General features: G+C 34.3%; 1 protein-coding gene and 1 long non-coding RNA gene across 2 annotated transcripts; one reads left to right on the forward strand and one right to left on the reverse strand.

Annotated features, from left to right (window-relative positions):
* Window positions 1-605: 605 nt before the first annotated feature.
* On the reverse strand, window positions 606-2,582 carry LOC127114945 (uncharacterized). Its single transcript, XM_051046691.1, has 2 exons — window positions 1,503-2,582; window positions 606-1,388 (listed from the first exon to the last, which is right to left on the reverse strand). Exons 1-2 carry the CDS (start codon window positions 2,580-2,582, stop codon window positions 606-608), a joined length of 1,863 nt encoding a protein of 620 aa, XP_050902648.1.
* A 3,927-nt stretch (window positions 2,583-6,509) lies between these two features.
* LOC127080579 (uncharacterized) lies at window positions 6,510-7,951 on the forward strand. Its single transcript, XR_007788028.1, has 2 exons — window positions 6,510-7,008; window positions 7,640-7,951. It is a non-coding gene; the product is annotated as an uncharacterized LOC127080579 (long non-coding RNA).
* The last annotated feature ends 5,654 nt before the right edge of the window (window positions 7,952-13,605 follow it).

Here is a 13,605-nt window from a genome sequence, read left to right on the forward strand (position 1 = left end):
ATCCATGATGAGTAGACGTATCAGAAGGTTCTGCACGGTCTCCATCTCCTTTGCCTCCTACTGGTATCTGAACCAATCTCTTCTTGGTGGGGACGTAACTTTCGTCTTGGGGATTCGGACCTGGCGTGCCATAATTCCTTTTTGCCCTAGCTTCTTCCTCCTCGCTCCTCTCTCTCTGAGCGATTGCAAGCATTGTCTCCAACAGCTGATCCATCTTCTCCTGGATCGAAATTGATGTCTGTCCTCATGGTAACCTGGTTGGCCTCAACTTGTTCTAATGTCATCTTGTATTTGCTTCGCGTCTCGTACCGATGTCGATTAGTCAGTGTGGCTGGATAAAGGGTAAAAAGGTTGGGTAAGTTTTTTTGATTTTCATGAAGTGTGATGCATAATGAAGATGCAAATGTTATGCATATTTTACTTCCAGGGAGTCATTCGAGTTTCATTAGTTGTTAGTAATTCGAAGAAACAAAAAAAAACTTATAATATCAATAACGGAGTAATTTTTAAACGTCATTCATTCCCATATATAACATAGAGGTCCAAAAAGTCATAGTTCAAAAGTACATTTGTTTAACGGAACAAAAATATAAGACATGAGCAAATTAAACAACTGACTTTCTGGCCTGAAGCTCTTCTAGTTCCTCATTGAATCTCTTCAACAACCCTTTGCAGAGCAGAACGAAATTGATTATGGCTGGTGGAGTGCTATCTTCTTTCAACTCTTCGACTGCGTCTTTCAACCTCCATGACAACTCTTTAGTTTCCCAATTACAGAATCCTACTAGCCCATCGAGTTTTGCACGAAACTTATCCCTATCTCCTTGTAAGAAGCTTATGGTTTTCTTAAAGGATTCATAATCTTCAATCACATAGTCTCGTTCTTTCAACCATATGGAGTTGTCCTGGCGTAATGACTCTAGCTGGTTCTTCCAATAGCTTACAGACTCCCTGGCATCTCTTACTTCTCGACACTTCTCCTCCCATACCATGGGTGACACCCTAGAAGCTTCAGTGGCTATTTTCTTGAGTCGGCGCTCCTGATCTACTTCAGCTTTTGCATGACGAACAGAATTGGTGAGTTCCTTTATCTGAGCCCCAAGTGTATCCCTTATTGTCTTGTTCTCCTTTGTGGCTAGATGCCACCAACGCTCATTGTCTTGACATTCTTTTTGAGCTTGTCGTAGTTGACCCTTAAGAGTATCCAAACAATGATCAGCCGGTTCTAATCCCACTTTGATCTTCTTTCTCTTATGCTCCTCCTTGTTGAACTTTTCCACGCGGGCTTGAAGTTGCGCTTCTTTTCTCTCAAGCTCCCACTTCATATTATTTTTCTCATTGATGGTTTGTTGGAGTTTTGTCTGCAGCTCTTCATTCTCTTTTTCTAGCTTTGCCATGGTGGTCTTGAGTTCCTCCATTTCTTCAATAGGGACATGGGTGAGCTTAGGTTCAGGAAGAGGTATAGGTGTCCGAATGACGAATGGAATTTTAATTATCTGCACCCTTTCCTTTACCCACTGAAAATATGGTTCTTTTGTAATCCCATTTGCTCTCCCTAACTCAGCTTTTCCTTTTCGATTGACATTTTTCCAAGCTTCTTTGTTTCGCTGGAATAAGCTAGGATTCTCAGCCCCAAAGTCAAGTAACAAGAAAGCTTCTAGAGAATTTGCCTCTGGAAGGCCTTCCATTGGGTAACCGAGTTGTCTGAGTGATAGAACTGGATTAGCATTCACACATCCTTGAGTTCCAATGAGCGGTATATTTGGTAAATCTCCACAACTGAATATGATGTCTGCGTTGATATATTCTTTGGAGTACCAAGAGAGATCTTCAGATCGGAGTGATCCCAATCTCTGAGGCCAACTAATATCTGTCTGTTCAACCCAAGCACCTATCTTCAGAAGATGTTCTAGAAACCACTGATACAATAAAGGAGCACAACAAGCAATCAATCCCTTCTTCTTAGTATACCTATGACTTATTTGATAATAGACATCGGCTAACAAAGTGGGTACTGGGTTCCTAGTAAGGAAAACACAAATGGCAGTCATGTCTACGAAACCATCCATATTAGGGAACAGGACGATGCCATAGATAGCCAATGCAATAGCAGAATAACAAGAATCCCAACTTTCTGCCTTCAACGGGGTATGAGCTCTTTCCAAAAGAAAACTTAGTGAAAACCCTTTGGTATTTCCTTTGGTTTCTAAATTGTCTTTTGCTTCCTTTTCATCCATGTGAAGCGCACTGGCAATGACCTCGAGGGGAAAAGATTCATCTGTCCCTTCAAATAGTGGCTTGTCCTTCATAGGAATCCTAACAAGACGCTCAAATTCTTCCAACGTTGGTGCTAGCTGGAAGTCTTGGAATGTGAAGCATCTTAAAGGTAAGTCATAAAATTGGGCTAAAGTGATCAAGGTTGTATGGTCCACTTGTTGATTGAGGATGCTGAGTAAATTGCCATAATTCTTTCCAAAGTTGATTCTGTATACAGGGTGCATCTGAGAGACCAAGTTACGTAAATTCTTCAGATCGGGATCCTTGAACTTGAAGGAGTAAATGTTTCTTTTGCTTGATTCCATGTTTCTTGAATTCCTGCAACTCATGATACTCAGATTCCTTGGAAATAAAATAATATGAATGCTATGCTATGAATGATATTATGCGTGTCACATGTAGGTTGATATATAGGTCATGCGAGTGGGTACTCTTGGTTACTAAACAAAACCCTTTTGGTAGAATGCTAAAGGTAACAAGTTCCCAAAATCATCAATCAATATCTAGAAAAGTTATTGTCATGATGAAAACTCATCTGCAAAGAACATCCCCAAACAAAGTTTCATCTGGGTGAGGCCTTCGTATGGTCCTAAAGAGGAAAACTTCTAGCGGGTCCATACTACACAACTCTCGCGTCCAATGTTCTAATAAGGTTCTCAGAGTCATAGATCGAGGTTGGGAATACCACTGTAAGGTAGTAATACGCCCAAGGGATCTCATCTGATTGGGGCTTTCGTATTAACCTAATAAGTCTGAGACTTTTCAGGTAAATACTACATAACCACATGATATAATGGGTTAAAAGGTCCCTAGAGTCATTGATCCAACTTGAGAATACTATCGTCGTGACGAAAACTCGTCGGGCAATAATATTTCAAGAGAATCTCCTCTAGGCGGGGTCTTCGTTTCTTCCCAACAAGGAAGACTCCTTGTGGGCGCCCACTACGCAACCACCAACTTAATCTTATGGTTTTTCACAAACTCGGGTGGAGAGTCTATCTCACAAAGTATCACCAACCATAGAACCCCAAATAAGAGATAATCAATAAATCACAATAATTATGACAATATAATAGTAACAGAATAAATAATAAATAGATAAACAAAATTAACACACAATACATCAATAGAACTAAATTAGGCTTCACTCTCTCTTGCTTGGAGCTAGTCGCCATCTGTCGCATCTCGAAAAATACGATTCCTTGCGATGGTCGCGGAAAATATTTATGTTCGAACAGAGTCGCCACCGAACTTTATTTATCCCAATGAAGGGATAGGAAAATATCGATAAAACCTTTAGGAAACAGAATAATGGTCGTCGCAGCCATATTCAGGTTCGGGAGTGGATTATGTAAGGGGAAGGTATTAACACCCCTTACGTCCGTTGTACTCAACGGGAACCTTTTAGTTCTAATGTGCGTTTCGTGTGTTAATTTATGTTTGTTTGTTATCTTTGGGTTATAAATATTTAAAATAGAAATGGACGAGAACCTCAGAAAGGAAAAGGGGAGGTTTTTATTAGTGTGCTCGCGAAGATACAACAATCTCCTGCCTACGTATCCTTATGGTATAATAAGGAAATCAGAGCATTCGTAGTTCGGGGAACTACGGTTGGTTGGTGTCTTTTAATGAACGACTGTTTAGATCGCATCCTAAAGGCTAAACGTTGGCTTGTCTACTCTCGGCGGAGGCTTAAGCATTTAGTTTGTTGTGCGCATTAGAAAGGATTAACAGTGTTCTTTCTGAAAAGAGTTTCAGTCACACGGGGGTGACAAATTGGATTAATATGTCGGATGTTTTGATTGGTCGATATGTTTTTGGTCGGATGACGATTACTCGGATAGTCGAGTAAGACAACTCGTATCCTAACAGTCGGGAAAGGGAATAGAAGACTCTAGACCACTTTCTTTTTCATCTTCAATTATAGAAAGGATTTGATAATAATTAAGGTGTTTTAAATGGATGACGAATACTCGGATAATCGAGTAAGACAACTCGTATCCTAATAATCGGGAAAAGGAATAGAAAACTCTAGACCACTTTCTCTTTCATCTAAGTGATTATAAAAATAAGTTTATGTATGGTCGATGTATTTTTAGAATGAACGACAAGTGCTTGAATGACTGAGTAAAACAACTCATATCCAAGCATTTGAGAAGAGGAATTGAAAACTCAAGACCATCTCCCTTTTCGTACAGTTTGTTATTAAAATGATTTGATTAAGTTGTATGTTTATAAAAAATGACAATTGTTTGACTGACCGAGTAAGAGAACTCGTATTCAAACAATTGAGGAGAGAAGTTGAAGACTCAAAGTCATCTCCTTTTTCATTTAGCTTATTATGAAAATAATTTGATTTAATCAGGTTTAGAAGTTTGTAGAGGAACGACAATTATTTGAATAACCAAGTAAGAGAACTTGTATACAAATAGTCGTGGAGAAAAATTGAAGACTCAAAGTTATCTCCCTTTTAGTTTCTTGTTATAAAATTTGATTTGTTTTTGCTTAAATGGATTAGAAATGACGACCATTTGACTAACCGAGTAAAAAAACTCGTATTCAAATAATCGAGGAGAGGAGTTGAAAACTCAAAACCATCCCCCTTTTCATTTTCAAATGGAGTGTCGTTTAGATGTGATTAAGTATTTTAATTTAACTTTCGATGTCGGATCGAGGTTTTAAAAATTGCATTCTTGTAAATGAATTGAATTTATTTAGTGAATGGTCCCTTTAATCGATTAATTAAAACCGAGTAGGTCTCATTGTAAGAAAGTCCAAGAGTAAGCCACGTGAGGTTGATGGCGATGCTTTTACAAGCGATCGACTTACATAGGTGTTTTGAAAAATGGGCTTGACTTTGAATCAAGAGGTTTTATTTGTTTTTTTTTAAAAAAAAATTGGTTTGAATTGATGGCATGGGAATTTTAATCTTTTTTGTATTTTTTAAGTCTTTGTCATTTTTAGGTTCATTTTAAGATGAGATGAAGGATGTCCAATGATATAAAGTAAGTATAAAAAATAAATGTTAGAAGCGAAATTTAAAAGAGTTAGATGTTAATTGCGGTAATTAAAAATTAGAGTTAATCGTTAAATGTTAGGTGTTAATTGAAATCAACATGGAATAATCAAGAGAATTGCAATAAAATATTAAATCTAAAACAAATAACTAAAGTTTAAACAATTTATAAAAGTATCATTAAATTAAAACTCAAAACAATATTAAACCATGAAAAATCTCAATTCTAAACTATTATCCAAAATATTAATTTTAAAATATTAATAAAGATTAAATTCTAAAATCATTCTAAATTAAAATTCTAAAATAATTCTAAATCAACTTATAATTCTAATTAATCTATAATTATTTTTAAAAAAAGATCTAATTAAATTCTAAAATATTTTCAAAGATTAAAATCTAAAATAACTCTAAATTAAATTAAAAATTCTAAAGTAATTCTAAATCGACTTATAATTCTAATTAATCTACAATAATTTCTAAAAAAGGAAAACTAATTAAATTCTAAAATATTAACAAAGATTAAATTTTAAAATCATTCTAAATTAAATTAAAAATTCTAATTCTAAATCAAATTATAATTCTAATTAATCTACAATTATTTCTAAAAAAGATCTAATTAAATTCTAAAATATTCTCAAAGATTAAAATCTAAAATCATTCTAAATCAAATTAAAAATTCTAAAATAATTCTAAATCAACTTATAATTCTAATTAATCTACAATTATTTCTAAAAAAAGATCTAATTAAATTCTAAAATATTTTCAAAGATTAAAATCTAAAATCATTCTAAATTAAATTAAAGATTCTAAAATAATTCTAAATCAACTTATAATTCTAATTAATCTACAATTATTTCTAAAAAAAGATCTAATTAAATTATAAAATATTTTCAAAGATTAAAATCTAAAATTATTCTAAATTAAATAAAAAAATCTAAAATAATTCCAAATCACCTTATAATTATAATTAATCTACAATTATTCCTAAAAAAAGAAATCAAATTAAATTCTAAAATATTTTCTAATTAACATTCTAAAAAAAATCAGTATGGGCCTAAAAAGAACCAACCAATCGAAATATACAACAAATAATAATAAAATAAAATAAAAATAAAATAAAATGAACAGGGGTCACCCATCCGAAAATGGGGTTCTAAAATAAATAAAAGCTCAATTGGGCCTGGATTGGAGGCCCACCGCTGGAAAACAAGTTTCTCCCAATGAGGGAGCCCTTTTCGCCTAAAGCCAGCAAAAAAGCGCTTAAGCGCTTCATTTGTCAAAAAACAACTCTCTCTCTTCCTATCAGAGCAAACATAAGCTTTGCAAACTTCTAAACACCTCTGACTTCAACCTACCGGAGAAGATGGTGGTTGCCGGCCAACGGCGGCGGCGCCACCTTCTTCTCCGGCGAACCACCACTCAAAACCTAAATCTCAAATACCAACTCCCCTTTATTCACGCTCGCGGTTGCGGATCCGGCCACAAAAACAACAAAATCCCAACCACAAACCCAAATCGGAAACGCTAAAACAGAAAACCCAATTCGCACAAAACGAAATTAAACCCAAGATCTACGGAGTCTCAAGAAATTACCAAATGAAAAAGGATCAACGAGAAGAGCTCTATATCAAGACGAAATTAAAAGGGAAAGAAGAAACTCAAGACTACCTACACGGAGAGATTATGGCGTGGTTCCGGCGACAAACTCGAAGGTAATGTAATTATCTTCTGATTCCTTTAGAGCTGCCTCCTACTCCTCCTTTGCTTTAGATTCAACTTATAGCTCAACCTTGCTCAAACTCTGGTGATAAGTTTGAGCGGTTGATGAAAAAAATGAGCTTTAGGTTTTTTTTCGAAATATATTGTTACTGTATATTCTGGGTTCTGAAAAAGAATTGCTCGGTTGTTGCTGTTAACTTTCTAGGATTTTCCTTAGAAATTTTGCTCTGTGTGTTTGCTGTTGTGTTCTAGGTTTTTTTTTTTGAGAAAATCTCTCACTGTGTTGTCTCTTTGGAGTTAACAGAGAAAAAAACTTTGAAAATTTCTTCTGGATTTTTATCGAAAACGTTCCTTTTACTGTTAATTTGTTGTTGTTATATATGTGATGAATGTTGGGTTCTGAGATAACTTGTTAAGTTATCCTTTTTCCAGATTTTGTGGGATAATTACCTTATGGATTTAAGGTTGTTGATGTGGATATTGCAAAGTGTTCTTGAGTGTTCTCCTTGGTTTACTGTGTAACTAAATAATCTGTTTATTTTATGGTTTATTTTCCAGTTTGTTTTAAGTGCTTATTTTGATAAGCAGTTTTTTTTAACTTTGAATTTGGTTTTGCATTTGCAGGTGAAGTGATGTTTAATTGATTGAAAAGGGGCGCTGGCTTTTTGAGTTGGGACACTACACGAAGGGACCATTGGCTTTGGAGAAAGTCTCTGAAGACTACTTCAAACCATTAAACTCCATTCAATTATTTTCAGAGTTTTAGATTATTTTTGTAACCTGTAAATTAATCAAATGCTCCTTTGGATTTTTGTTTAAATTTGGATTATTTGGAGTTTTTTTTAATATGTAAATTTAATTTGAAACTTCCTTTTTTTTGGAGAACTATGTAACTACTTTTTTGGGATTATCAGCAAGATCTTTTTATAATTTTAATTTAAGCTCTATTAGAGTAACTTGTAACATTTGAACTTAATTGAAATATGATTTGGAATATCACTTGTGCAATTAGTCTTTTTAAAAAATAAATTCTAAACCTTGCCTTAACACTTTAATAGTATTAATCAAAAGAAAATTTACTATAATTTAAATTGAAAATGGATTGGGCTCAACAATGCAATTTAATGGACTTTTAATTTGATTGATTTTAACACATTAATATTATCAAAAATAAAATGTGCCAAAAATTCCTAAGATAAAACAGGTCACAAAAATGTTGCACTTTCAAACTTTGATCCTAAAAACCAATTAAATACCCGTGCATGTGATATCTTAATCTTAAACCAACATACTCACTTAGAAAAGATACAAGTTTAGTTTAAGGATTTTTATGAATGATTTAGAGATTTGGCAGATGTATTTGAGACGTGCAAATGGCTTTAATGATGAGTGATCATAAAAATATCCATGGCTCTTAATACCTTACCAATAATCAAATGGACTTTGAATTAGTAATGTAAAAAGATTCAAACCACATTTTAAATTACGGACACGTTTATGCGAATGGGCCTTTGAAATAAAGAGATCTCACGGGTAAACCAAAATGGGCTTTGCTAGCCAAAAATGCACATACCATCCCATGCTTCAGTAAGACAAACGCAGCAGATATTTTCTTAAGGAATCTTTAACAGATGAAGGTGTCCTTGAAGACTTGATGTCACCAAAGGACTGAGAAACCTTAAGATAAAGCTTATGTCTTAAGATAAGATATATGTCTTATAGCATTGGATAGTGAATGCTGGTTGAAGATTTTTCCTTACCCGGACAAAATTGGGGTATGACAGTATGTCAATCAAGTTCACCAGCATGAGTCAACATTCCTTTTGTTGACCCTGGACTTTGGGCTTGTAACTTTGGACTTAGCCTTTTTACTTGTTACCACGCCTTTTCCTTCTCACCCCTAAGATGGTGTGAAGAAAAGGGACTGGGACTCCCTCTGATGGGCCACGCGATGCACCCTCCTGTTTCCTTATTTTGTTTTTATTATTATTTGAGTTGGGCCTTCAGCCCGTTTGTTATATTTGTTGATTATACCCCATTTTTCAGCATGCACCCCTGAATGCTTTTTAATTTTACATTATTGTTTTTGATTCTATTTCATTTTATTTTCTCTAAAACTTATAAAAGAAATCAATAAAAATCATAATATATTCACAATCAAATTAAAAAAAAATCAATAAAAAAACAAATTATATAACTTTCACACTTGATCAACATCAATTCATTTTCCCAACTTAAACCGAAAATACTTTTCACACTTAAATCAATATTTTTCTCAAATCAAACTGGATGCAAAAGTATTAGTTGGATGTAATATCTATCCTAGTCCCCTAGTATTTGGATATTGATCGTAATTAACTCGTTGTTCGAGTACCCGTCTTTCATTCAAAATACAATAACTAACCGAACCTAGTTCATTCTTTAGTGGACGGAAAAGGATTAGTTGGACGTAATATCCATCATAGTCCTTGAGTATTTGGATGGTGGCCATAATTAGCTTGTTGTTCAAATTCTTTTCATATTATAAGGAATCATGACTTGATTTGCTTCACAAATTTCATAAATAACTTGGACGAAAAAGGATTAGTTGGATGTAATATCCATCCTAGTCTACGAGTATTTGGATGTTGGCCATAATTAGCTTTATGTTCGAATACTCGTCATCCACCCCAAAACCGACTCAACCAATCAAATTTATTTTTGCTCAAGTGCAATAAAAAAATCAAGCTTCTTCACAAATAAATGATGTTTTATCCATTTTAACGCAATACAAACAAACACTTAAGCCTCCCATGCGCGAGCATACAAGCAACGTTTAACCGCTATAATACGATCTAAACATCATTCACTAAAATCAACCTACAAACAATCATTTTCTACCAAGAACTATGTAGCTTTAAGTTACTTATCGCATATAGGGATACATATTACTGAGATTCAACGTCTCGTAAAGCACCCTAATAAAAAACTTATTTTTAGTATTTTTTATTTTATATAAATATCCCACAATAATTAGAAGAAATCAAATAATGTAAGGTAACACACTTATTCACAATGTTGACTAAACGGTTCCCGTTGAATAAAACAGACGTGTGGGGTGCTAATACATTCCCTGGACATAACCGTCTCCTGAACTTGAATTTGGTTACGATGACCATATTTTTGTTCTTTTAGGTTTTATCAACATTTTCCCTTTCTAAAATAAACTTCGATGGATACTCTGTTGTATTTTAATCATTCGTGCGCTTGGGTATTTTTTTGCATCGCGACAGCTGGCGACTCTGCTGGGGATTCTAGAGAGTCAAGCCTAGTTTAGTCAACTTTGTGATGAATGTTAGCATTGTTTATTTGTTTTCTACTTTTTTTCAATCTTTGATCTCTTATGTGTTATCTTTGCTGTCTATTTATCTACTATATGGTTCTTATATGCTGTGATCCGAAAACTCCGGCTTCTTATACACATTATGAGAAATACTCTATACCTGAGTTCGAGGAAAAACCTAAGATTAGGATTGATGTTTGCGTATTGCTGACCTTCTTAATGTACATGTCTCGTTTGGTTGGCATGAAAACCTCACCTAGAGTAGGTCATCTTAGGGTATTGTTGTCTAGCAAGTAATTTACTATTGGTCACAATATTTTCAGGTAGGGTCTGTGACTCTAGGAACCTTGTATAACCCTAAACCCGTGGCTATTAGGATTTGATGGTTGCATAGTGTTGTCCTTCTAGACATACTTGTCTCGCTTGGTTGGCATGAATGCCTCACTCATAATATATTATCTTGGAGGTATTGTTATGTAATAAGTAATTTATTATCTATTGCAATATTTCCAAGAAGGATCCATGACTCCGGGAACCGTGTATAAAACCTTAGAGTTGATGGTTACGTAATGTTGGCCTTCTGGACATACTTGTCTCATTTGGTTGCCATGAAAACCTCATCTAGAGTAGATCCTCTTGAGGGTATTGTTGTCTAGAAAGTAATTTTCTATTGAAGGAAATATTCTCATATAGGATCCATGACTCTAGGAACCTTTAAAGCCCTAGAGCCACCCCTTGTGAGATCCAATGTGTATAAAGTAGTTAGAAGCATTCCATTATGAGAAATATGTACTCAGACCGTGTGAAACTTTATTGCTCAATAAACCAAAAAATGCATAACATTACATTGAATACCTTTGCATGAAAAATATATAAAAAAATATAAAAAAGGGGTTTTCCATCAACATGCATCCATGCACCAACAGGCATTATCATACAAAAAACTCATTTCATATTTTTCAACTCCAGAAAAATTGATCATTCCAAACTAATTCCCCGACACCAGTAAGATACCCGAGCTAACTATCAAAGGATCATGGATCAGTTAGAGCATAACCAGGCTATCTTGAGAGAATATATGAATCTTTTGAAGGGAAAGGTAGACCATCTTCTAGAGGCCATGCATGCTATGACAAGAAGGGAGGAAGAACTTCATCAAGCCGCTCTTAGAAATGTTATTCCATACATTGTTTCTGCCTCCATCCCGCCACTAGTGGTAACTACTCTCGTGTACGAAATTCCACCTAGTTACACTCCTCGTCTTAAGGGTAATGCTATACCTCAGCCTATATGAATCCCGGTTGAGAACCCTATCGTACAGAAAAACCCTGCTGCCACAAATATGCAAGGCTCACCACATGACAAAGAGGACCCTATATTTGCTTTCTTCATTCCAAATCAATCATGGGGAAAATCTAGTGGTGAATGATGAAGAGCCACCAACTGATAAGTTTGATGACAAATACCGTGTGCTGGAAGATAGGCTTAAATCTATAGAGGGGGAATTTTTGTGTTTTGTGTTCTAGTTGGATCTTTCTGGGCACGATTCCTTGATTGATTTTTCTCTACTTTTTCCAACATTCATCACCTGTTTCTCTTCGTCTTTGTGAGATTTTTATTAACTGAAAGAAATAAAGCAACGAGAAAATAGATTAGTGTGAAAAGTGTGGGTTGCCTCCCATGTAACACTTTATTTAAGTTCGTTTAGCTCAACTTCATACACCCTCAATCTCAAGAAGGTGCTTCTTTAATGATGATGTTTTGCTTAAATCAGGAAGTACTTTGAATTTGAAAAATGGAAAGTAAATAAGTGGTTGACTTTTGGTCAACAGGGTCGACACTATTGACCAGAAGTTTAACCGCTATCCTAGATACTCCTAAACATATTAATCCTTCCTCTTTAAGTCATTACATCATGTACAAAAAAAACGTACCATGTGCATATCGTGATTTACAAAAAGATATAATTCGAACTTGCAACCAAAACATGGTTTTGAATTGCTTCATGTATTTGAACTGGAATGTTTAGATTAAACCATCAAGCGTGCATTTCTCATTTTTTACATAACCTGTATTGTAAGTCATTCAACCTAACTTGCATTTTTTATTTTTCGATACATTTTCAATTTATAAGTGATTCACTAAGTCACTTTTCACTTCATGGATAAATTCCCTAAACAATCATTGGAATTCATTTCCATACATACACTTTGAGTCATGATTCCCTTTTTATTCATGGTCTTTCAATCCATATACATATGGTTCAAAGGTCACTAAAAATTGTCTTTACCTTTAAAATGACTTCATTTTACATCACTTCATGTCATTACAAGCATATTACATAGTTTCTATACAAAAAAGAATTAAAATAATTTCAATATCTTCAATAGTATTAATTCATACTCCATTCTGGATCATGCTTGTTCATGCTCCATTATCATTTATCATGTTGCAAAGAAAATAATAAAAACAAGTTAAAATTGCATTCACTTCTAAAAATTCAGCACTTACATAACAAAATTCAGCATCATGGGAATTTACAAATACACATGAGAAGTCATCTTTAATTCATATCATTCACTTCTAAAATTTAGCACATGCGCATACATTCACATCATATGTAAAATCATTCAAAAAACAAGTAAAATTCAATGCTAAGTTATAAAAAATCGACATGTTATGCATATACCATAAATACAAATTCTATACTACGCATCATTCCCATTTCACTTCTATACAACAAGTAAAACCCCATAAGTCATGTGTATTAAAAAAATACAACACTCATGTAATACATAATTTCATCCATGAACATCATCTTAAATGCATCCATAAGTCATTCATCCATACCATGTAAATGCCCAAACATGTATTCAAGTGATGCCATGTAAATTCATTCAAAACATTCATAAAAAATTAAGCATATGCACATACATGTAAAGTCACACACGTCCATGCTTTAACCATCCTAACTACCTTAAACTTCCACTAACTAACTTCTAAACACTTTGGGCAATTGCCCAAAATGCCTAAAACAACCCCCAAATAACTTCTAACCAATTCTCAACCTCTAATCATCCCTCACCTACTTCTATATAAGCATTCATCATTCACCCATTAAGGGGACTCTTCTTCACTTTTTGATTCCACTCATTCTTCATTTTATCTTAACTTTTCACTCTTAATTATCCATTCTCCAACCTTCCATCACTAGAGCTGAAATCCATGGTTGTTAAAGTTTTTCATTGAAACTTCAATTAACTTGAGC

This window comes from Lathyrus oleraceus, chromosome 1 (assembly GCF_024323335.1).
Source record: "Lathyrus oleraceus cultivar Zhongwan6 chromosome 1, CAAS_Psat_ZW6_1.0, whole genome shotgun sequence".
NCBI classification, from domain to species: Eukaryota; Viridiplantae; Streptophyta; class Magnoliopsida; order Fabales; family Fabaceae; genus Lathyrus; species Lathyrus oleraceus.